We start from the raw sequence: 25,161 nt of genomic DNA, 5'->3' as shown, positions 1-25,161 counted from the left end.
AATCCAATCTCCCTAGAAATCCAGGGCTAATGATGACATAAATGGATGATATCCATCCTACCCAGACATCCAGAATGCACCACAATGCCATAAACCAGGTGGCAGCTTGTACTGTTCTGTCCCAGACCTACACAGGTAGGATCATGGGTCACAGCTAGCCCTAAAATCAATGCTCTCTAGTATTTTGGCAATACCCACTACAAGAAATGATGCAAGTTTGTACTACAATTGTGTGCAACACTCCTTAACAAATCCCACTCGAGCTCAAGGAACGGCGCATCAACAGGACATGGCAGCAGACTGAAAACTGGCAAGTCTTAAAAATCAAACAAACCAAGAAACAAAAAAAAAGACACCAGATACCACACAGTACAAAATAGTAATTATTTATATTTTCAAAAAGGAAAAAAAAAGTTACCAGTTGCTTTGAAACTTCTTCCCTGTAAGAAGAGTGACTAATAGAAAGGAACAGGACTGACTCCTACACAGTCGGCAAGTCAGGTACAAACAGTTGTTAAGAATCATTTAGCAACTCAGGACAGGGACTTTTGACTCTGCATTCATGAACAATAAAATTTCTTTTCTTTTTCTTTTTAAAAAAGAGAGAGGAGGGAAATAAAGCAGGGAAAAATGCCAAAAACATTTCCCACAATATCTAAAAACAGTAACCATTGTACTTGTCAGACAGTACGCTCCAGACTGAGGATTTTCTAGTCCTTTCAAAAGCAATACAGACTTGCCAAAGGCTGCCTTCACTCTATTCACATCCTCCAGAACATGTAGCCTTTCACTGTCCCCTTTCACTTCAACCTGTCATTTTATAAAAGGTGGGGGGGGTTCTTTTTTTTTTTTTTTTTTGCAATTAACATATAAGTGCTACTAACAGAGAAAACTCATCTTGTTGCTGGATGGCAATGAGTTACACAAATGTCCAGTTTTTAAGCTCAGCTGGATGGACTGAATTTTTTTTTTTTTTTAAATATATAAATACTACTGGAGCTTCCATCAGGTATTTCCTTTCCAGAACCTCAGTGGAAATTCTTTTTAACCATTCAATGCTCTCCAAAGCTAAAATGTCCTCTTGCTCCAGGCATCTGACGATTTGTTCTGTGCTGCCAGATGCAGAGACGTTGTTTTTCCCAGTACTATTGCTGGGTTATTCCAACTTGGGTCGGTGCCCAAACCAAACCCTGTACTTAATTGACTCAGCCAAGTTGAAGGGAACACACAGACAATGCAGCAACAGGGATTCATTAGGTTGAACAGCCCCAGAGCCCCAGGCCCACCCTCCCCCCTCTCCCCAAGTTACTTGGTGCTGTTTTAAAAAGTCTGGGTGTCACAAAGCAGTCTCTTCCTCCCAACAACAGAGTAAAAGCTCCACAGATTTCGCTTTCTACCTGGTGGTCAAGGTTATAGCAGCAACAGCTGATGCTGCTTCCAGAAAAACATGGGGTGGTGTGAGATAGGGCTTTAGGATTGCTTCAGTCGCTTACGTGGGGGTCCCAGAAAGGGACACTGTGCGGAGGCCAAAGAGCGATACGCCTCAGCCACCAAATGGGGATGCGATACAACCATAGACTTCCAGCCTGATGTCTCCATGACGTCAGAAGCATGACTAGAAATAAAAGAGAATATATCTGAGGTTATCAACTGGGGATAAAAAGGGACTACCTAAAGAGATTTTTTCTACCTATCCAAGAAACCCAACATCATGAGCGTGCTGTTTTAGCATCACTCTGGATGTATGTGTCTTGTGTGACGATTGTGAGCTTTGGCTCTGCTGGCACCACTGTGTGCTGGACGGTCCTTCAACTTAAGGATGTAAAGCTCAAAAATACATGAACCCAGGTGGAGGAGAGCAGGAACACAATGCTCGTCTACTCTGGTCACTCAGCATGGAAGTATTTTAAATCAGCATAGAAAGTACTGAGAAATACTGTATTAACAGATAAATAGGACTAAAAATGTTTCCAGATACGAAAGAAGTTGGTAATATTTTTCCATCTACCAAAAAGTCTGTTATGAGTTGCAAATAGTCCCTCAGTATCAGGGATTACCCAATACTTTACTACCTAAAAGTCCTTGTGATCTTAGGAAGAGATCCATAATAGCTCACAGAGACAGTCCTGCTGTACACTTCCAAGTGAAGTTCCAGCAGGAACAAGACTAATGCACTCTGAGGGCAATGCCACTTCTGGGATGAAGGATCACACTACAACTGAAAAACAACAGAGAGGAATGTCCCCTGCATGTAACACCTCACAAATTGTGAACCTTATTGCTAAGAAACACCACATTCCTCTAGGTTTGTTGCACTCTGGAACAAAAGTAAACTCACTAGTTAATGAAGTCCACTGCTTGAGTTTTCAGTTGATCAGCACTATGTAGGTCAGCTAGAATGAGAATCTCTGCTGCATTTTCCACAGACAGGTTACTGCACAGTGCATCCTCACACATCACCTTCAGACGTTCTAGAGCATACTGCAAAATACAAGCCAAAGTACAGTTACAAAGAAGAAAACATTCCACCAGGTCTGATGTGAAGCCTTACTTGTGCTCCTTCAGTCTTCAGTAACAAGTACTGAAGTAGTAGTAGTAGTAACAAGTACTACTCTAGTATGCTGAACAGATCTCTTTGCTTTGCTGTATGCATCTGAACTGTATTCAAAAGAAGTAGTAACCAGCAAATAAAAACAACAAAAAAAGGAGAATCATGATGTATCCACCCTGAGGAAAGCAATGGAGAGGAAACATACCCACCATAACTCTCATCCCAGCCTTCTTGAGTTACAGGATTACTGGTGCTGTGTTCATGCTTTGAAATGAGACTTTCAGGTCACCTGTAATACTGTCTCAGTTACTTCAAGGTGCAGAATGATAAAGCCAAATCTTTATACTCACTCTATTACTGCATAACACCAGGTTCAGTGGGAAGACCTATCTAACAGTGAATGCTCCATAGGTATTCTACTGATGTTTAGGCAGTTTGCACTCAATTTCCTTGCCATTAATGATCTGCACATTAAGATCAGCTTTACTCAAGTACATGCTATTAGTTTAATACTACAATGTTAAACAAATGTCCCTGATTTATTGCAGCTATCCATCTGGAAATGAAACATCACAGCATGTCTGTAATGCCCTGTCAAAAGCTCTGTTCTGACTTCACATTCTCAGTCTAAGTGTTTCAATTGTGCATTTGCTTCAACATTTTTTAGATCCATGGGGCTGAGCCATATCAATGGCTCGCAAAATTCAGAAGATACGCTTAGAAGAAGAGCGCTGTCTAAGAAATTTCACACTCTGCTTTCTGTAGCTCTTCAGTCAGTATTGAAACATGCAGATATAAACAAGATTTTCAAAAGCAATGCAGTGGTCTTGGGCAGACTTCAAAAAGGTCAATGCCCAGGAAAGTGTAAGCCACCTGTTACCAAGAAACAAAACCTCAACCCCAAACCTCTATCTTTTAGAATATCATCATTTGGAAATGTGAGACTGAGATACATTTGAAAATCTTGGGGTGTGTGATCTGATTATGGAGTTTGTGGCTCTTGGAATGAAACAAACTGAGTAGTTCTGAATATTGTTCTGAATATTCTGACAAGGCTGACAAGGCGTGGAGGTGGAGTTGCTCTCTATGTGAGAGAGCAATTAATGTGTACTGAACTGTGCCTGGGTGGGGATGAGGAGAGAGTAGAGTACTTATGGGTAAAAATTAATGGGCAGGGCAAGGCAGGTGATATTGTTGTAGGAGTTTGCTACAGGCCACCTGATCAGGAGGAGGAAGTGGATGAGGCCTTCGACAAACAGCTGGGAGCTGCCTCACGATCACAGTCCCTGGTCCTCATGGGGGACTTCAATCACCCTGATATTTGCTGGGATAGCCACACAGCCAAGCACACGTAGTCCAGGAGGTTCCTGCAGATTGTTGATGACAACTTCCTGTCGCAGATGATCGAGGAACAAACGAGGAGGGGTGTACTGCTGGACCTGGTAATGATGAATAAGGAGGGCCTGGTTGGGGATGTGAAGGTTGGAGGCAACCTCGGCTGCAGTGACCATGAGATGGTAGAGTTCAAGATGCTATGTGGAAGAGGCAGGACACAAAGCAGGACTGTGACTCTGGATTTCAGGCGAGCTGACTTTGACCTCTTCAAAGATCTGCTTGGACAGATCTCATGGGATAAGATTCTAGAAGGTAGAAGTTCCCAAGAGAGCTGGTCAATCTTCAAGCACCACTTCCTCCAAGCCCAGGATCAGTGTGTCCCAACACACAAGAAAGGAGGAAAAGGAAGTAGGAGGCCTTCATGGATGAGCAAGGATCTGCTGGGTCAACTCAGGCAGAAAGTAGACATCTATGAGAGGTGGAAACAGGGGTGACTTCTTGGGAAGAGTATAGGAACTTTCCCAGAGCATGCAGAGGTGCAACCAGGAAGGCTAAAGCCTTCTAGAATTAAATCTAGCCAGGAAAGTTAAGGAAAGTAATAAAACGTTTTTCAGGTACATTGGCAGTAAAAGGAAGATGAGGGGGAATGTGGGCCTGCTGCTAAACACTGAGGGTGCCCTGGTGACCGAGGATGCAGAGAAGACCGAAGTACTGAATGCCTTCTTTGCTTCAGTCTTTATGGCCCTCAGGAAGCCCAGTCCAGCAAGGATAGTAGGATGGCCTGGACAGTAGAGGACATGCCCTGGGTGGAAGAGGTTACAGACTTGTTGGCCAAGCTTAACGCTCATAAGACAATGGATCCTGATGGGATTTAATCAGCAGGACACATGGCGGAGGCAAGGCTCATTTATTTGCGGCTGAGAGGCCGACTGAGGTAATCCAGGGGTTCCTGGAGCACGGGGAGTGGAGGAGGAACAAGAAGAGCCACCAGGTGAAGGCAACTCTTGTGAGGAGGACAGTCTTGCCAGAAGGCAGAGCCGCAGCAACTGTGGGGGATTTAAATGTTCCCCAGGGAATGCGAGCAACCAGGAGTGGGGCAAACAGGATGGGCAAACATGGTCTGGTGTGACAGCCAGGTGTGGCGCGGCAGTTCACGCAGGCAGTTTTAGCAGGGAGGACAGGCAGGGAACGACCCCACAGCCCACACAGACAGAAGTCAGAGAAGTGCTCCTGCTTCAATCTAGCAAGATGGTGGGCACTCGCCTGAGGGCTAAAGCCAAGGATCAGGTGGACAACACCCTGGTGAAGGTCCATGCATCCACCCAGACAGAGCCGGTTAGCACGCACGCTTCAGTCCAGGTGGAGTGCAGGGGATGTTTAGGATGTTTAGGGACCTATGCTGCTGAGGTCACTACGTGTCATAGGTGCCCTCAAGTTCAAGAACTGCAGCACCTGGTGAAAGAGCTGCAGGAAATCGTTAGTAGACTCTGTAGTATTAGAGAGGCAAAGGTGGAGATCAACAGAGGCTTCCACAATCAGGTACAAGCCGCCAGTGAATCTGATATGCCTTGGACCCTGGTAACAAAAAAAAAGAAAGGCTCGTCTTCAAAACTCTCCTTCTGGAGAGAGTCCAAGCACAGAGCCACCAAGATGATCAGGGGACTGGAGCATCTTCTTTATGAGGAAAGGCTATGGGAACATGGGCTGTTTAGTCTGGTGGAGAGGAGACTGAGGGGGGATCTCATTAATATTTACAAATATATAAATGGTGGATGTCAGGAGGTTGGGGCATCATTTATTTCTGTTGTGTACAGTTACAGGACAAGGGGTAATGGAAAGAAGCTGGAACACAAAAAGTTCCATTTAAATATAAGAAAAAACTATTTCACTGTTGAGTTGAGGGATCCCTGGCCCAGGCTGCCCAGGGAGGGTGTGGAGTCTCCTTCCTTGGAGGTCTTCAAGACCCGTCTGGACATGTTCCTGTGCGACCTGATCTAGTTGGATCTGCTTCTGCAGGGGGATTGGACTAGATGATCTCTAAAGGTCCCTTCCAACCCCTACCATTCTATGATTCTAGGATTGTAGATCCCATGATGACATTTCACAGGGGTTAGGAGAGTAGTCAATTTTAATGCAGTTCTTAGAACAGTAATAACATTAGTACTGCATACATTCTCCTAAAGATTAAATACAGTTAAATCTTCCTCACATTATTACTTCAAATTGAGTGACATTTCTAAAAAAAAACATCTTTAAGAGCCTTTTTTTTTTTTAATTGCATTTGAGAGTATCATTCATATTGTTTATATGGCTTTTTTTGGACAACTTGGAGATGACAAGGCATGCAAGTTCTTCAGTATGTGAGGCTGCATTCAGAAGAGACACCAGATTTGGAAGGACTGCTCTGTCAATCTGAACGGAGAGCTGGCTACAAGCTCCTTGGCGTGACGACAGCAGTGCCTGTCATATGATAAGCACTATTACTATAAATTAATTTTATATTCTGATTGATGTTTCCATGCCAGTGTGATTAGATGTAAATGAATAATTTTAGATTACATTTTTTTTCCACTTAATACTCAGTGGTAATAATTACTTCAATTGAGGTATGGCACTCATAACCAGGACAGTTTTCTCCCACCAGAACATCTGAGAAGGTAAATCAAATTTACTTGCTTAATCTGTATCAATAACTAAAACAGTTTCAAAAGAGAGGCAAGTCATTAGTTTATATTATTGTCTGTCGGCAGCTTACAATGCAGCAAACGAAACTTAAAACCATTCCTTTTGTAAATGGAATATTCTGCTCTATGCATGTAAAATTTTTATTTTGATATTTGCTACCAATATCTCAGCTTCTAAATTACACAGTCAGACAAAAGTAGCCATTCTGGTCTCCCAGGTACCAAGATTTCCCCTTCCCATCTCTTAATTACACCTTAAAAAAAACTACCCTACCTAATAGCATCCTTACCCAAGAGGCTGAAATAGTATCTCCTGGGTTGAGAAGATGTGCTTTGTTTTGGTTTTGGTCTAATTACATGTTTTCCTCAAGAGATAGGAGGAACTCTGAAGAAGCTGTTTCAGTCTTTTGAGTAAATATTAGATAGTTTATGTGCTTTCATGAAAGATTTTTTATTTCTACTTTTAAAACACACACAATGAATTTAAAAGGAAAAAAATCCCTACATTAAAGGCCAAGAAACTCAAAGTTAAAGCTGTCATGGTTTAGCAAGGAGCAGCTTTTTCTTGGTAACAGGGGGAGGGGGTTGCAGTGAAGACCCGGTAAAAAGTTCTCGGACTCTCCCCCAGCTCCTGGGTTCAGATTGGGCCAATCTGGCGCCTCTGCCATCAATATTTAGGGACAGGAATTTGAAGTGCTTGGGAGGAGGTGTAAGAGTGGTACAAGATGGAGGCGACCACGTGGACTCCACAGTCAGAGAAGGAGGAAGGAAGGAGGAGCACCAGACCAGAGACTCCTCTGCAAGCTGTAGTGAGAACACAGCTGTGCCCCTGCAACCCATGGAGGGCAATGGCAGGACTGAGAGCTACCAACAGCTCCGTGTGAGTGCATCCGGACTGGCAAGAGACTGTGTGAGGAGGCGGCCATGGTGCAGGCCGTGCTGGAGAGCCTGCGCGCCGCAGAGCAGATCCACACAAGAGGCATATAATGGCATATGGAGCATTTCACCTCTAAAATTGGCATTTTTTATGAAGTCCAGGTCCACAGTGACAGGGAATTTGATGGCTGTGTGGTGGTTGCATAGAACAAGGTTACATGTATCCACATCTTAAAATCCACCACCCTAACTGGCATCCACAAGAGAATTCAAGGACTGAAGAAGCATGGAGACTGAACTATGGTCCATCCAGGTCAGAGTTGAGGCACATTGGCAGGGCAGTGTGGAGAATGTTACACTGCTGCTACCTGGGCTGAACCTGTTCAATGGATAAATTCAGGACTTTAGTCTCCAATGCTGTCAAACTTGCATCTTTCACCAGCACTAAGTTTACTTTTAAGAGGAAAAAAAAAAAGAAAAAGGAAATAAAATTTTGGTCATATATTATGAATTTCCACTGGTTAGAGCTCTCTCTTCTGTCCTTGGTGCTGCAAGGGAAGGAGGCAGCGGCTGCCTGGCTGGCAAGGCCACAGCACTGCACAGGGACTATTAGCAGCCTTCCAGTCAGATCATCCCTGACACCTCCCTGGCAAGGATCCTGCAAGACCACAGATGGGTTAGGCAACAGGGCTTCCTCCAGTGCATCCCTCCTATCCATAAACAGCAGGGACTGTCACTGCAAAAGAAAAGTAAACAACAGGACCTTCTCACTCTCGTCTATTCGGCACTTTAGAGCATCTCTTGAGGTTGTTGCTACCAGCTAGACTAGAAGGAGGAGCAGGCCCTGTTTGCCAAGACAAAACTACTTTTCAGATTTGGTAATAATCACATTAAAAAAAAAATCTAGAGGTCCACCTTGACATTTTCTTCTCACCCCGAGCTCTTAGGCTAGATTATGCTGAATAGAGATGTCCTCTGAAATTTAAAAAAAAATGCTTAAAAATGAGCAGTAGAGATAGAAATTCCTGATTGTTATATGTTAAGATATGTATCCATACAGCTATAGGTATCTTGAATGTATATCCTATCTTACAGGTAGCTTATCCTGGTTTACAGGTTTACCTATAAGCCACAACCAATCCAAAGAAACTGCCTAACCACAATCATCACATGAAAAGCTTACTGCAGCCATCTCCAAGGAGCATTGTGTAAAGCAAGGTGCAAGTCATTCCTGGTTCTCTGACCACTCATAAATCCCAACTGTACCTTGTCAGCAGCTGCCAGCAAGTCATCAGCCATTTTGTCGAGATTTGGTGCCTTCCCCGTGTAAATAAAGCACATCATTTCCTTAAAAACTTCAGGCTCCACATCATTGATTTCAACCCGATTCTGCATCAGAAAAGTGAAGTTTATTAAGAACCTGACAACAGGCTAAAGGCCTCCTTCTACCCAAGCTCTTTCAGTATTCAGAAATTTGCTACAAGCTATTTAGAATGCACATGACTCAAAAAAAAAAAAAAGATGTGGATGGAGCAAGTCTATGTTGTATTTCACATTTTCTTCTCCCTATCCCACCTCAGACCCTTTCCCCAAGAGTAACAAAGATAACAATTGCCTCCTTGATCCCTTTCTTCCTCCCTTCAGGACAGTTGAAGCAGAAATCTGCATCTAATGTGAGAAAGACGGTTAAAAGGTGACAATAGTCACAAGCACTAGCTAAGAAGGTTATCTGACCAGTGGTGATAAGAGTTGACTATAGAGAGATATTCGCCTATCTGGAGTTCTTCTTTCCTCAGGAACTTACCTTTTTACTCTCTTCCATCTCATGCTCAAACATAGCGCTGAAAACCGGGGAACGTGCTATGGCAGTGGGGAAAACAAAACACAGTTAGAGATGCTCTTCTGCTCTTCAGGAGGAGCTAAGTGCAGCCTGCCAACACCTCAACAACTGTCCCACTACTTAATGCAGGAAAAATTCTCCTACAGCAGATAGGGAAAATTGGGCACAACTGATAAAGTAGTATAGGGCGTGACATAATGCAATGCAGCCAACATAGCTTTAAACTGGGTACGGGAGAATGGATTTTGTCCTTTCAACCAAGGCTGAAGTCTACATGGGTACATGTTATTTGACTTTACAAGAAAGTATTCCTCTGGAAATGTGCTAACTTCACCTTACAAATGTTTTAGGAATACATTGTAGTACATTACAGACACAAATGATTCCTCTACCATCCTTGCCTGGCAGGAGGTAGGCAATTAAAAAAAGTTAAGCTGATATTTCCTCTCCCTGTAACGGTTCATCAAATTATCTTCTACTAGAGCTCTGCAGTTAGAAGAGCTGCAGGAGCCCTTTTTTAAGGACCAAGTAACTAAAAAAAAAAAATCACTTGCCATCACGTTGTTGTCTTGTATCCTACTAAGGCCCATCCAAGTCAATACCAACCTGCCAGTATGGCTTTGTGAGCCTGGAACTCCTGGCCCGCCACGCATAGACAGCAGTCCGTGAAGCGTGAGTTCTCCCAGAGCCCTCCCAGCTCATCTGCCAAACGGCACTCTGGAACCTTCACCATGTTCATTGTGTTCTGGCCAGAGATATTGACAGAGTCCTGGACCACACTCACCTAGAGAGGAAAAGAAAAATCTCAATCTCCCTATGGAAAGTTTTGATTTCCAGGGCAGGTGAAAGGAGATGCAAAGCAATCCCCACACTTCTCATACAGAATCTCTGCATAGAATCATAGTACTGTGTCCAGTTCTGGGCTCCTCAGCTCAAGAGGGACAGAGAACTTCTGGAGAGAGTCCAGCGCAGGGCCACCAAGATGATCAGGGGACTGGAACATCTTTCATACAAGGAAAGGCTGTGGGAATTGGGGCTGTTTAGTCTAGAAAAGAGAAGTGTAGTGGGTCTGGGATGGTAGTGATTTTCCACAGCAGCTCCTGCAGTGCTGTGCTTACTGCTGATATCAATATTATGACTACTGCTCACACAGCATCAGGGCTGTCCCTCCAGCATTCCTTCCCCCACCTTCACCAATAGCTGTGGGTGGGCATGATCTTGGGAAGGACCATGGCCAGGACAGCTGACCCAGGTTGACCAAGGAGATATTCCATACCATATGACGTCAGCTCAGTAATATAAACTGGGGGAGAGGAGCAGGAAGGGGAGGCGAGATTCATTTCTGGCCTTCCAAAAGCAACCGCTACGCGTACCGCAGCCCTGCTTCTCGGGAGGTGGCCGGACATCGCTGCTGATGGGAAGTAGAGAATAACAGCTTTATCTGCTTTTGCTTCCCACGCACGCGGCTTTGCTGCTTCTTTATTAAAGTGCTTTTATCTCAACCCACGAGACTCCCATCTTATTTTTCTCCCCTTCCCTGGCTTGCTGAGGAGGTGGGGGATAAAGCGGTGTGGTGGGCACCTGGCATCCAGCCAGGCTCAAACTACCACAGCCTTTTTGGCGCCCAACGTGGGGCATGATAATAGCAGTTTTACATTAACTGCATTGCAATTACAGTAAGCACACGAGTGCAAAGTTCCTGTGCTGGTCACGGAGCCTTGCTGTTATGCAGCTTATCTTACACTTTCTAATGTTTGGGAACACGATGCTACTAACACCGACTCTGTGCTGTGCTTTAACCTTAATAGCTTTGCTAAGTTGGCTATATGATTTTGTGAAAAGGATGAAAGGGCCTGGGAACATGATGGTCCAAATAATAATAGCAAGTCTCATTCTGTTACTGATGGATTTACTGTGCTGTGGGAGCTATCTTGTGGAGGTCATGGGGCAAAGCACCTCTTTCCCCTCAGCTCGGACTGATCTAGACAATTTTGTTATACAGACTTCCCAGGTCCTTAGTCACTCTTATATGAGAGTTTTAATATTACTAATTAACATGGCTGATATATTACATATTTTGTGGAATCTGGACTCATCTGAGTATCAGAGAGGACAAATTTGTGATGGAAACATGTTAAAATGCCCCCTGAAGCGGCCAGTCCCTGGGTGGCAGGGTGTGTAGATGAATTTGGGCAAATTCCTAGGACGGTTATCACCTCCTGTAACCTGGGATTTTACAGCTGAACAGATAAAAAACCCTGCTTTACTGGCACGCCACCTGATAGAAGGGTGTCTTACCTACCCTAATGAGGCCCATCAGGTTCAGGCACTATACTGGGGCCTAGCCTCTGCCTACCGAGCTGCACTCCAGTCCTCCCTACCACAAGGAGACTGAGGGGAGATCTTATTAACATTTATAAATATCTAAAGGGTGGGTGTCAGGAGGTTGGGGCATCCCTTTTTTCTATAGCAGCTAGCAACAGGACAAGGGGTAATGGGATGAAGCTGGAACACAAAAAGTTCCACTTAAATAAAAGCATCCTTTCTACATTGTCTTAACTGTTCTCCTCCAGAGTGTCTATCCCGAGTCCTGAATTACACCAGCAGGTTTTCTTCTCCACCCCAAATTAACAGCACGTCTATGCAATTTAATATATCTTTATTAGATGGTTTCTTAAGGAAGTGGAACCTTATTTTTCTGCTTTTACAGACACCGTACCTGATCTATTTTTTTCTATCAACACTTTGAAACCATCCCCAATCAATAATGTGATATAGACAGCAGCACAAATGAAAACAAAGTATAAAGTGAGTTTCTGTAATAAATCACTATATCCACTCAAATGTTTTGCTGCTTCTGGTTCTTAAATTCTTCGAGACTTCAAAAAAAATCACAGAATTGTTTTGGTTGGAAAAGATCCTTAAGACTGAGTCCAACCATTAACCCAGCACTGCCACCTCCTTTACTAAACTAACCTCCAGCACTAAGCACCATAGTTACACGTCTTTTGAATCCCTCCAGGGATGGTGACTCCACCACTTCTCTGGGAAGTCTGTTCCAATGCTTGATAACAATTTTGGTGAAGAAATTTTCCCTAATCTCCAATCTAAACCTTCCCTGCTGTAACCTGAGGCTGTTTCCTCTTGTCCTGTACCTTGTTACTTGAGAGAAGAGACTGACTCCCACCTCACCACAATCTCCTGTCAGGGAGTTGTAGAGAGTGAGAAAGTTCAACGCTTCCATCACTTACAAAATAAAATTTAAAAACCCCCTAAAAAGTAAGTTTACAAATAAACCTTCATGTCAAGTAATTAGGAGGATCTGGCAGACAGATTCCTTATTGCCTGCTCTAAAGTATGCATGGTTCAGCAGAGACCCTACATAGCCATACTGGCTAACGAATAACCTACACAAAGGGAACTGTTAAAAGCTTGTTCAGCACCAAAACATTATTGTTAAACACAAAGTAAATCTGCAACCTGATCTCGGTGAATCTGCTTCTGCAGGGGGGTTGGACTAGATGATCTCTAAAGGTCCCTTCCAACCCCTACCATTCTATGATTCCATGATATGCCTTCTACAGCAGACTCCAATTAGAAAAGATCTGAGTGACTAATACTAGCCCACTACAGCAAAGAATAAAGGAAGTAGCTGACTGAAAGGGAAGCATATGTGAGATGACTTCCCAGATTTGCCATCAAGTCCAAGTTACGTTTCAGTTCTGTTAATAACCAATGGCCAAAGAAGAACAATGGACAGCAAAGGAAGTTTCACAGCTATGTAAAAGGAAAAGTTAATTATGAAATTAGAGATGACAAAAGCTTTTTTTAAAGGAAAAAACCTGTAGACAGCATATACTCCAGCTCTTGAGAAACCTCCAGTGGGTTTCTGATGGCAGATACATCTATACAACTATACAACACTCAAAATCAAACAAGTATCAGATGTTGCTTGCCAAAGGACACTAACAATTAACCAGAGCAAATGTGAGCAAAAGTGAATATTCTTTGTCTTTTAATTAGACAGATACATCATCTTTTTGCCCTGGAACACCTAAACTAGCAACGTGGACGCAAGAACGGATGAAAACTCATCAGATTCATTAAAAAGGAATTCTAAGATGTAGAACCCTTGCTGAAGTCCAATACTGATGACAAATCAAGAAAGATATGAGTTGTGTCTCAAATCAACAAATAAATCTTTGTATGTGGAAGAAAGTTGGTTACTAGCATGAAAATCTATTACATGGCTTTTTACATAAGGAGCTTATTTGATTAGATTCCAAGTGGTGACCAGCTTTACAGGTTAAAATAGCTAAGGTTTTGCTTAAGCTATTTTCCACATCTTAGGAAGGGAACCAATGCTACCTAGCTCAGAGGACAGCTATTACCATAACTTTGGGAGCACTGTTCTTTTTGGAGATTTACCGGAATTATATTTACCTATGATATTGGAATATAATTTTAAAAGCAAAAACGTAATGCAATCAGGATATGAGCAATCAACCCCACCTGCAAGACAGAGGCTGAAAAATCCCCCAAGTGACAACCAAATGAGGTCTGATTTGAAATGCTTGACATAGAGCATACTTCTCAGCCTTTACAGCATTTTCAACAAGACATTATCTGTGTTCAACACCAGACATGAGCAGAGAGCAAAAGGCTTTTCCTTTTAACTTTAATAAAGCAATGACAAGGTGCAGCAGAGACACTCAGCAACCTCCTGGTCTACAGAAAACTCCAACATATCTCCACATAACAAGCACCTCAACATCCAGTATTGCTAACTCCTTAGAGAGTTTCTACATACAAAACATGCTTGCTGAAAGTATAGATGTGAGCAGCATCACTTGGCACCTGTGGCCAGCAGGAAAGCATTAGGAGAACAGCATGTAAGCTGCCCTGCCATATAAGAGACTTACAAGCTCAGGAGAAAGAGGGGGAAAACCCCCCAAACCAAGCTGTTGAAAGTTCTCACCAAACTGTTTCCAGAAAGCAAAACTTTCCCCTCCAATATCAATAAACTTAAGATTTCTAACATACTAGACTGCAGAACAAACGGAAAGAGAAAACAGAAGATAGCAAGATCAGGTGAAGCCAGCAGTGAGTTTGTTCTTCATCCAGAAGATGAAGCTTTTGAAGGGAGTAATTCAGTAAAGAGTGGAGTGACTTGAATTAGTGCAAGTTGCCAAGACTACTGGTGGATCTCAGGTTTATCTACATTGTACCTCACAAATTCCCTTCTCAGACATTAATTCTTGAGTTTCACCACACAACTAGAGGTTTTTGCAGCTCTTTCATCACAAAGGAAAGACCACTGACAGAACTAGAGAGGTGTCATCCAAGACACTGTCCTCTTCTCCTCCCATAACAATATAAAGGTTGAAGGAAGGGCTTCTTCCATGACAGTAATAATTTATGCTACTGACTGAATGCACATCATTCAGAGGATGTTTGTTAAACATGTGCAAAACATGTTTGTTAAACATGGCCAAACAAAACTGCAAAGAAAACCCCAAAGCAAAACCACCACAACAAAACCCCTCAGCTGTCAAACAACTTTCACTGAAGCATTTCTTTCTCTCCTGAAAGAAAACACAGCAAAAGAAAAGGCTCCCATGAAAAACACTGCAGGAGATCCAAAGACAGATCAACTTGTTCTACCTGTCTTCTGGCAAAAATCATGGCTATGGGAGGTATTTTGTGGTTAAAAGGACAATGGAAATAAGATAGCAGAAGAGCTGAGGACACTAAATCAGAGATTTTAAATTTGCTCATTAAGGTTTCTAAACCTTAAATATCTAGTTTTAGAAATAACTGTCTGCATCTTTGTCTGAAACCAGTATTAGTGAAATAACTTTTAAAGTACAAAAATACAAACATAATGAACAAAAAATTGTGGTTACTATAAATTTCATTTTTCTTAAATTTTTCTTTTAGTTGGCTGTATAGACACACTTCAGAAAATAAAGAAAACTCTTCTTTATTCAGTAGGCAAGTAATAGGCAGGCCAGCTTCCACTAGAGAAATAGTGCTGGTTATTATCCCAAGTGAGTTTTGAATTAAGGAGTACAAACAGATGGATGATAATGTTAAGCCAGAGTGAAACAATAATCAAACATGCTTAATTCCTATCATCATTACAGGTAAAAAACAAATATAAAGTAACAAAAAATATAAATAGAAGTGAAACACAATGAATCACACAAAGGAAAAGCCCCTGGCCACACAGGTGCACACAAATAAAATCTGAGTGTCATATAAATACCCAGTGTTTCTTCAGACATCTCTGACTCCTTAAAAGCAATGATGAAAAAAAAGATCACATCTACCTTAAGCTAATGTAACTGCTATTCTTTCAGCTGCACAGAAAGACTTACCTCACAGAAGAGAGTGAGTTTGTCATCTGGAAGAAGTCCATTGGCCTCATCCAAAAGAAAGTCTCTTCTAATAAATTTTTTGAATCCCCAGTCCTTGCCTTGTACAAATCGATATGCTCGCTGGCTCTCTGGAAAGAAAGATACAGTGCTTCAAACACCAGCTGAGTGACTTGCTTGATCAAACAATAAAAGACAAACAGCTGATCCGATCAGACAGAAAGAGGTTTTTACACACCCATTGCTTTTGTTTCTTCTCCTTTAGCATTCAGGATGGAGAATTTGAACTTTGCTCGAACTTCACTTTTTGGACAGCTCACCAGCAACAGATAGAGGGAGAGATAATCTTTACTTTCTTCATCCAAGCCTTTAGGGTTCACACGTAAACACCTGTAGAAGCAGGCATCTGAATGAGATGCAGGAACAGTTTTTGGCAGGTCATTCATAGCTTTCATAAAGAAAGGGCATTGCAGAACTTTCACAATAAAATGTACAGCAAACAAGTTCTGTTTAATAGCCACTGAACCACAAGGAAATAACAGATGGGTAAACAGAGTGGTACCACGTGTCACAGACAGCCTCATGCTACATCTTCAAGACAGGTAATAATATGCAGGCAGTAACTATGGGCAAACCAATTAAAAAAACCCATGGGGCCAAAGAGAAGCAGGGTACAGTTTAAATTACTGAAAAGCACACTGGATGCCAACTTTCACAAAAGGAAAGTGAAAGAAATAGTAGAATGGAGGCAATGGATTTGAGGAAGTACAACAAATCCAGAGAAATGGTAGGTAAAATTCCACAGGAAGCAAATGAATGAAAAAAACCCCACACTTCTGAAAGGCTGGTACTTTTTCAAAAACATAATACGAGGGCAAAAAGAGAAAACTACTCCTGTGTGAGGAAAAGGCAGTAAGTGCAAGAAGAGGGTAACTCATAAGCACTTCCATGACCTGAAACTTGACACAGAAGCTAACAAGAAGCAAAAGCTAGACCAAATGACTAACAGCTCAAACACACAAGGACAAATAAAACCATGAAAATCAGAAAGATCTAGACATTAGAACAAGAACTGATTAGCAAAAGTTATTATAAAGGTAAGTAATTCAATAACAAAAAGCAGTCAAAGGAAAGCACAGGTCTGCCACTCAAAGGAAGGGAATACAAACTGTATCACATGCACTAAATTTAGTGGCTGATTTGCCACAATCTATATTAAGGTGGTTTAAAGAAAAATGCTAAAACATTTCACATCAGCAACAAAGGAGAAAATAAGGCACCAGGTGTCCATGGGTCTACTAGGCCAGACATGACTCACAGTAGCTACACATTCTGACACATTTCTGAGTTACTAGAAATTATTTGAAAACTCAAGGAAGATAATTCGAAAGCAAGGAAAAGGGCAAAAATAATGTAATCTTTAAGAAGTAAAAACTCCTGGGCAGGAGGAGTTATAGAACATCATTACTTTGATCACCTCTGTGTTAAGTCTCTGAATTCACAAAAAGCTGCCATAAAGAGAAAGGTAATACAGTAGCAATAGTCTTAAATTGCAGGATTTAGAATGCAAGCAAAAATTGTCTTTTTTAACAACATGGAGTGCTAGGGACTGAAACTGAGAGGCTGAAATAAAGCTTGAAAACACTGGCTGTGGACTCTCGTTGGCTTCTAAGAACTTGTTAAGATAAAAATCAGTCAAAAAATCCCATCTTTAAGACATTAATAATCCTTCATGGCAGGTCTCTGATTCAAGGCAGGAGATAAGTCTCCCTTTCATCTATGGCTTCTATTACTTGTGATGTTTTCCATTATCAGAGAAACACTGCAAACAGCCAGATCCTCACACTTGTTTTGGGTGTCCAAACATCATACTGAAGCAACCATAATTTCTCCCTGTGCATATGTTATACATCCAAAAGAAACAAGAACTTGTGTGCAGTACAGGTATATTTTTATATATTTTCCCTGTTACACAACTGCAAACTCTTTCACAGTTGTACAAACAGGAAGAAACTCTCTGCTCTATTTCTTACCATTTGAGTTTATCATTGGCCCCAGATGAAAAGGTTGAACTTTTGATAACCTCACCCATTTCTTCTCGGCAGAAGCTGAAATTGTTTATGGTCCACATGTAGGAAAATTTCACCACCTTGATCTTAAAAGAGATGATAATAGGCAGTTTAGGATCATATCCATTCACCCTGGTCATCTTAAAGGCAAAAACTGAAACATTAGGAAATTTTACTGAGTCACCTGCATGACAAATAACCCCCAAGCACAAGACAACAGTCTGGAACTCCAACTACCTCCTCCAGAATTCCACCAGAGAGTAACATGTTGTCATGGTGAATGCTCACTGTTAGCAAGCACGACATCACCTCCAATCCAGACTCTACTCTTTATAGAATCATAGAATGGTAGAGAATCATAGAATGGTAGGGGTTGGAAGGGACCTTTAGAGATCATCTAGTCAAAACCTCCTGCAGAAGCAGGTCCACCTAGATCAGGTCACATAGGAACGTGTCCAGGAGGGTTTTGAAAACCTCCAGAGAGAAGGAGCCTCCACATCCTCGCTGGGCAGCCTGGGCCAGGGCTCCCTCACATCAACAGTGAAATAGTTTTTCTTTATGTTTAAATGGAACTTTTTGTGTTCCACCTTCTTTCCATTACCCCTTGTCCTGTAACTGGACACAACAGAAAAAAGGGATGTCCCAACCTCCTGACACCCACCCTTTAGATATTTGTAAATGTTAATAAGATCTCCCCTCAGTCTCCTCTCCACCAGACTAAACAGTCTCAGTTCCCACAGCCTTTCCTCATAAGGAAAATGCTCCAGTCCCCTGATCATCTTGGTAGCTCTGCACTCCAGCAGTTCCCTGTCCCTCTTGAACTGAGGAGCCCAGAACTGGACACAGTACTCCAGATGAGGCCTCACCAGGGCAGAGTAGAGGGGGAGAAGAACCTCCCTTGACCTGCTGCCCACACTTTTCTTGATGCATCCCAGGATGCCATTGGCCTTCTTGTCCATGTCCTGGTTTAGCCAGGAGCAGCTTTTGGCTTGGTAACAGGGGGAGCGGGTTGCAGTGAAGACCCTCCCCCGGCTCCTAGGTTCAGACCCACCTCCGGCCCGGCTGGGCCAATCTGGCGCCTCTGCGATCACTATTTAGGGGACGGGAATTTGAAATGCGAGTCGGGAGGTGGAGAGTGATACAAGATGGAGGCCACCACGCGGACCCTTCAGCCAGAGAAGGAGGAAGGAACGAGAAGCAGTAGACCGGAGACCCCTCTGCAAGCCGTGGCGAGAATACAAGCTGTGCCCCTGAAACCTATGGAGATTCGTGGCAAGACTGAGAGCCACCAACAGCTCCGTGTGGGTGAGCCCGGACGGGCGGGGGACTGTGCGGGGAGATGGCCATGGCCCAGGCCGTGTTGGAGAGCCTGCGCGCCGCAGAGCAGCCCGTGCAGATCTGCCATGCTTGTGAGTTACCCCACGGACTTGCAGGGAGGACTGGCGTGGAGTTCACCCGTCCTGAGGAGGGACAAATGGCAGAAGCTCTCGGAAAACCGACTAACTGAAACCCCCCCCTGGCTGCCCCCCCGAACCGTTCAGGGGGGGGCAAGGTGAAAACACTGGGATCAGGGCTCTGAACCCGGGAAGAGGGGAGGGGTGGCAAGAAGGTGTTCTTAAAAAGGCTGGTTGGACTCTCCATTGATGTATTACTCTGGGTTGTTTCATTTTGGTTATGTTTTGGTTGATTTTGCATTAAATTATTTTCTGTTTTCTTCCCCAAACCGAGTAGTCTGGTCTGTTTTGTCCTGAACCTTAAGCGGCAATTAAGCCCTCCCTGCCCTCGAGCAATCCTCAGCCTCTTCGGTACTCGAGGCTAATCGTGGCCTTTGTTCCCTGATGGGCCTAAACCACGACAGTCCACAAGGGCACATTGCTGGCCAATGGTTTGTTTATTATCAACCAGGACTCCCAGGTCTCTCTCTGCAGAGCTGCTCTCCAGCAGGTCAATCCCCAGCCTGTACTGGTGAACACTTGTTTTGTATAAACTTCTTACCACAGATTCTAATCATGTTATGTCAATAATATCTCAGCACAGCGTGGATTTACCTGAGTATAGCACCAGCTCTCTGCTACAGGTCCACTCGACATTTCTGCCGGAGGAGGAGGACTCGGCACCCTTGACATCGCCAGTTTGAAGATTAAACAGAACTTCACAACTCAGAAGAAGAAATTTAGAAGTGATCTTCACTTTGTTAGCCCCTAGAAAGAAGAAAAAAAAAAAAAACCAAACCCAAAAGTAAGAACAAAGAAAATCTTCAGGACTGCTGTTAAATCTCGTGGGACACAAGTTAAAGCCAGAATGCTTTCTCCCTCCCCCCTAGTACCTTCAAAATATGGTGTTATATTTAAACATTTTTAAGTGTTACTGTATTTTTTCTGAAAACAGGATATAACACCTTCACTCATTCTTTCAATATGCAGCTCCTAATAGGAATCATCTTAGCATATAATTTCCTTTAAAGAGTCCAAGACTCAAGCAGGAGACTCCCCACTTGACTTGGGATTTACTACTTTACCCTGAGGTTACCATTTCAACTCACTACTTACACTCTATTTTCATTTTGAGAGTCTCAGACTATTAGAGATCTGATTTGACAAATGAAGTTCTTCTGAAAAACCTACAGATAGCAACATGCTACCCAAATTCAACAGCAGAACAAAATCTTAGGTTCAGTGTGACTCTGACAACATCAACAGAATTATTTTCTATATCTTAAAATTTCTCTTCAAGTCTTACTATTAGGGAAGCTGTTGATAATGACTTCTGTATTTCACACTGAATCCCTTTGGCCAAAGGGAAATTCCCACTGCCTTTATATGCTAGTGAAGTTCCCAACTTCTAATGCCAAGTCAAATTGCCATCTGCAGAGAATACACAGGGTTAAAACCACTGCAATACATCTGCATGAACACACAGGCAAAACTGAGAAAACAGGCATCTTGTTACCAGAAGGGAGGTTTTAAAACAAAACAAAATAATCAACCCATCTCTGACTTCTGATCCCCAAGGCAGATATACAAAACGTCTTCAAAGATGAGTCTCCAAACTAGGATTCATAACTTTGGCAGATAGAAAAGCATCACATGCCTTACTGTTTAGCCTTCTGCTAAACACTTTTTATTTCACAGGTGATATTTATCTGCCTTCCTCTTGCTGCACAGGACAGCCACTGAATCACAAGAACTCCATTGCTGTTAGTTGTGAAGTTGAAATTGATAAAAAGGGTGACTAAAAGAAAACTGTTACCTTGTAATACAAATTGCTTTAGATACAAAGGATGATACTGAGGTTTGTTGGGGAGAAAAGTAAAGCACAGGCTCATGCTCTTGAGGAAGGCCAAGTCATTAGTTGTTGAAAGGAAATGGTGGAAAGCACAGAGAGTACATACCTAAAAAACCCACACCTCAAGTCAACGGGAGAATGTTCACAATAAGCACATCAACATATATGCATGTAATTCCCTGAAACCTCTATCAACACAACTTGAAGTTTTGAAGTACAGTTGCAGGGCAGGTCTGGATTTGAGTACAGGCTCCAGCTGCAGACCAGACCTCTCCCAAGCAAGGCTCGCATTATGAAGATTTGATGAAGATTTTGAACAAGACTGGCCCCAGAACCGATCCCTGTGGAACTCCACTGGCCACAGGCCTCCAACTCGACTCTGCCATTGATCACCCCCCTCTGGGCTCTGTCATTCAGCCAGCTCTCGATCCACCTCACCCTCCACTCATCCAAGCCACACTGCCTGAGCTGTCTGATGAGGATGTTGTGGGAGACAGTGTCAAAAGCCTTCCTGAAGTCAAGGTAGATGACATCCTGTCCTGGTTTTGGCTAGGATAGAGTTAACTTTGATGAGGAAGTAGGAAGGGGCACAGCATGGGCAGCTGACCTGGGCTGGCCAACAGGTATTCGATACCATACTGACATCATGCCCAGTACCTAGAAGCAGGGAGCTAGTCGGGGGCGGGGCTACCGGTCGGATGGGGAGTCGCGTCCGGTCCCGGGTGGTGAGCAGCCGCGGCACGCGCCATTCCTTTTGTATATTCCCCTCGTGTACTGTTAAAACTGTTCCTTTTTCCCCCTGAACCTGTTCATTCTTATTGTTGTTCTATTAAACCGTTCTTATTTCAACCTACGCGGGTTTTCCCCCTTTTTCTCTGGTTCCCCTTCCCACTCCACCGGGAGGGGAACGAGTGAGCGAGCACCCTCGTGGCTCTTTGTTCCCGGCTGGGCAAAACCACGACACATCCGCTGCTCTCCCCTCATCCAGCCAGCCGGCTATGCACTCATAGAAGGATATCAGGTTAGTCAAACAGGATTTCCCCTTGGTGAAGCCATGTCTTCATCATGAGCACATCAGCCAGCTCTCTCAGCACTCTAGGATGCTCATCAGTACCAGGTCCAGCAGCACACCCCTCCTTGTTGGTTCCTTGATCATCTGCGACAGGAAGCTGTCGTTAACAATCTGTAGGAACCTCCTGGACTGCATGTGCTTGGCTGTGTGGCTATCCCTGCAAATATCAGGGTGGTTGAAGTCCCCCATGAGGACCAGGGACTGTGATCGTGAGGCAGCTCTCAGCTGTTCATAGAAGGCCTCATCCACATCCTCCTCCTGATCAGGTGGCCTGAAGCAGACTCCTACAAAAATATCACCTGCCTTGCCCTGCCCATTAATTTTTACCCATAAGCACTCTACCCGCTCCTCATCCCCACCCAGGCACAGTTCAGTACACATTAATTGCTCCCTCACATAGAGAGCAACTCCACCTCCACACCTTGTCAGTCTGTCTTTCCTGAACAATACATAACCCTCCATGGCTGTGCTCCAGTCATGGCAGCTGTCCCACCATATCTCTGTGACCGCAATGAGGTCGTAGCCCAGCATCTGCACCCACATCTCCAGTTCCTCCTGCTTATTCCCCAGGCTGTGTGCATTGGTGTAGAGACAGCGCAGGGGCTTACTCAAACACACAGGTTTCCCTGGGCGGGTGCAGGAGGTTCCTCCCTGGTTTGGCTCTCTCTCAGGGTGGTCAGCCTTCCATATCTCAGCCCAGTGTGCAGATGAAGGGCACTTATCATTGCATTCCCTGTCCTGTCCCGTTTCCCAGCTAGAGAGGATAGCTTGTTCTATTTTGCTTCTCCCCCCACCCCCAAAGTCCCTTAGTTTAAAGACCTCTTTATTAAGTTTGCTAGTCTACTCCCAAATATTCCAGTGCCCTTATGGGAGAGATGAATCCCATCCCATCCTATGAAGCTGTAGTCCCCAAGGAAGGATCCATTGTCAAAGTACCCAAAGCCTTCTCGCTGGCACCAGCCTCTCAGTCAGGAGTTCACTTGGCTGATTTTTCCATTACAAACTCCTCCTTTATCACCAGTGAACAGAATAGAGGAGAAAATAATCTGAGCCCCTCTACCTTTTACCTGCTCCCCCAAGGATTTAAAATCCATCTGGATCCTGTAGATGTCTTGCCTCATGACATCATTCATACCTACATGGAACACAAGTAAAGGGTAGTAGCCTGCATCCCTGATGAGCCGTGGCACTCTCTCAGCCACATCCCTGATCTTGGCCCCAGGTAGGAAGCACACCTCTCTTGACTCCCTACCTGCTCCACAGATGGGTCTCTCAGTGCCCTTTAGCATTGAGTCACCCACAACAAGCACCCTTCGCCTCTTCCTGTGATGTCCATTGCCTACTGCAGGTGTAGCAGCTGACGGGTTGTTTAGTGGGTTTTCCCCTTTTGGAGCTTGCTTTGTTATCTTTTTCCTTGGTTATCTTTTTCCTTCCATCTCACTGGGGCCTCCACCATCCTAACGAGGGTGGGCGTGAATGGGGGGCACTGAGCAAGAAACTGTCATGGTGCTTCTGTGCTAGTTGGGCCAAACCATGACAACTGTACATGGACTCACTGGGGTCTAAGACATGCTTCTGAGGATATATTTAAATGACCTTTTATGTGCCTCCCCTCTTATTGTGCTTGCTAAACAAGGCAAGCAGCAAGTTTTTCCTTACTGGTAATCTTTGCAAAAGGCAGTGATAGTTATTACCTGTTTATTCCCATTATGACTTGCTACAGCAGTAGAAGAACCAGTGATGTTACTTGATGACAAGCATTTGATGGTTGATTGCTGTTTTGAGCTATGGCTATGCTGGAGTTTAACATCTTTTAAAACTGTATTTAACTGCCTCACAGTTCTATATCACTCCTGTATTAAAAGATAAGCCTGAGGAGCTTAATGCCTCCTTTGCCTCAGTCATTTTAGTAATAGGAGCATTTCCAATGGGGAAAGACAGCCCCCCAAGCCAGGAGACAGGGATGAGGAGCAAAATGTCCCTTCTACAATTCAGGAGGAGATTGTCAGTGACCTGCTGCTCCACACAGATGTACACAAATCTATGTGGCCGCATGGGGTACATCCTAGAGTGCTGAGGGAACTGGCAGGGGTGCTTGCCAAGCCACTGTCCATCATTTAGCAGGAGTCCTGGCTGACTGGGGTGGTCTCATCTGATTGGAAGTCAGCCAATGTAACATCCATGTATAAGAAAGGACAGAAGGATGACCCGGGAAATTACAGGCCTGTCAGTTTGACTTCAGTGGCCAGGAAGCTGATGGAGCAGATCATCCCAAGTTCTATTATGCAGGACAACCAGGTGATCAGGCCCAGTCAGCATAGGTTTATGAAGGGCAGGTCTTGTTCAACAAACCTGATCTCCTATGACAAGGTGACCCACTTGTGTGCTGAAGGAAAGGCTGTGGATGTTGTCTACCTTGACTGTAGTAAGGCATTTGACACTGTTTCCCACAGCATTCTCTTAGGGAAATTGGCTGTTCTTGGCTTGGATGGGCAGACACTTTCCTGGGTGAAAAACTGGTTAGATGGACAGGTCCAATGAGTTGTGGTCAATGGAGTGAAATCCAGTTGGCGACTGGTCAGGAGTGGTGTCCCCCAGGGCTCAGTACTGGGGCCACTCCTGTTTAATATCATCTTTATTAATGATCTGGATGAGGGGATAGAGTGCACCCTTAGTAAGTTTGCAGATGACACCAAGCTGGGTGGAAGTGTCGATCTGCTTGAGGGTAGGGAAGTTTTACAGAGAGATCTAGATAGGCTGGATGGCTGGGCCAAGGTCGATGCCATGAGTTTCAATAAGGCCAAGTGCCAGGTCCTGCACTTGGGCCACAACAACCCCCAGCAGTGCTACAGGCTTGGGGAGGAGTGGCTGGAAATCTGCCAGGCAGAGAGGGACCTGACAGTGTTGGTTGACAGCAGCTGAACGTGAGCCAGCAGTGTGCCCAGGTGGCCAAGCAGGCCAATGACATCCTGGCCTGTATCAGGAATAGTGTTGTCAGCAGGAGCAGGGAGGTGATCCTTCCCCTTTCCTTGGCTTTGGTGAGGCCACACCTGGAATCCTGTGTCCAGTTTT

The 25,161-nt window shown here is 43.9% G+C and overlaps 1 protein-coding gene across 5 annotated transcripts in view; it reads right to left on the bottom strand.

The window, feature by feature from the left end:
- Positions 1–1,277: 1,277 nt before the first annotated feature.
- LOC104558433 (speckle-type POZ protein) overlaps positions 1,278–25,161 on the bottom strand; it is a 60,879-nt gene continuing 36,995 nt past the window's right edge. For all 5 annotated transcript variants that reach the window (XM_062016699.1, XM_062016698.1, XM_062016697.1 and 2 more), the window contains 9 exons: positions 19,781–19,933; positions 17,697–17,818; positions 15,902–16,053; positions 15,667–15,794; positions 9,893–10,070; positions 9,251–9,306; positions 8,713–8,835; positions 2,339–2,481; positions 1,278–1,615 (listed from right to left, as the gene is read on the bottom strand). In XM_062016699.1, the coding sequence (XP_061872683.1) occupies positions 1,471–1,615; positions 2,339–2,481; positions 8,713–8,835; positions 9,251–9,306; positions 9,893–10,070; positions 15,667–15,794; positions 15,902–16,053; positions 17,697–17,818; positions 19,781–19,858 (1,125 nt within the window). In that variant the 5' untranslated portion in view covers positions 19,859–19,933 and the 3' untranslated portion in view covers positions 1,278–1,470. The remainder of the gene's footprint in view (positions 1,616–2,338; positions 2,482–8,712; positions 8,836–9,250; positions 9,307–9,892; positions 10,071–15,666; positions 15,795–15,901; positions 16,054–17,696; positions 17,819–19,780; positions 19,934–25,161) is intronic.

This window comes from Colius striatus, chromosome W (assembly GCF_028858725.1).
Source record: "Colius striatus isolate bColStr4 chromosome W, bColStr4.1.hap1, whole genome shotgun sequence".
Taxonomy (NCBI): Eukaryota; Metazoa; Chordata; class Aves; order Coliiformes; family Coliidae; genus Colius; species Colius striatus.
This window is presented reverse-complemented; position numbering and strand designations above follow the sequence as displayed.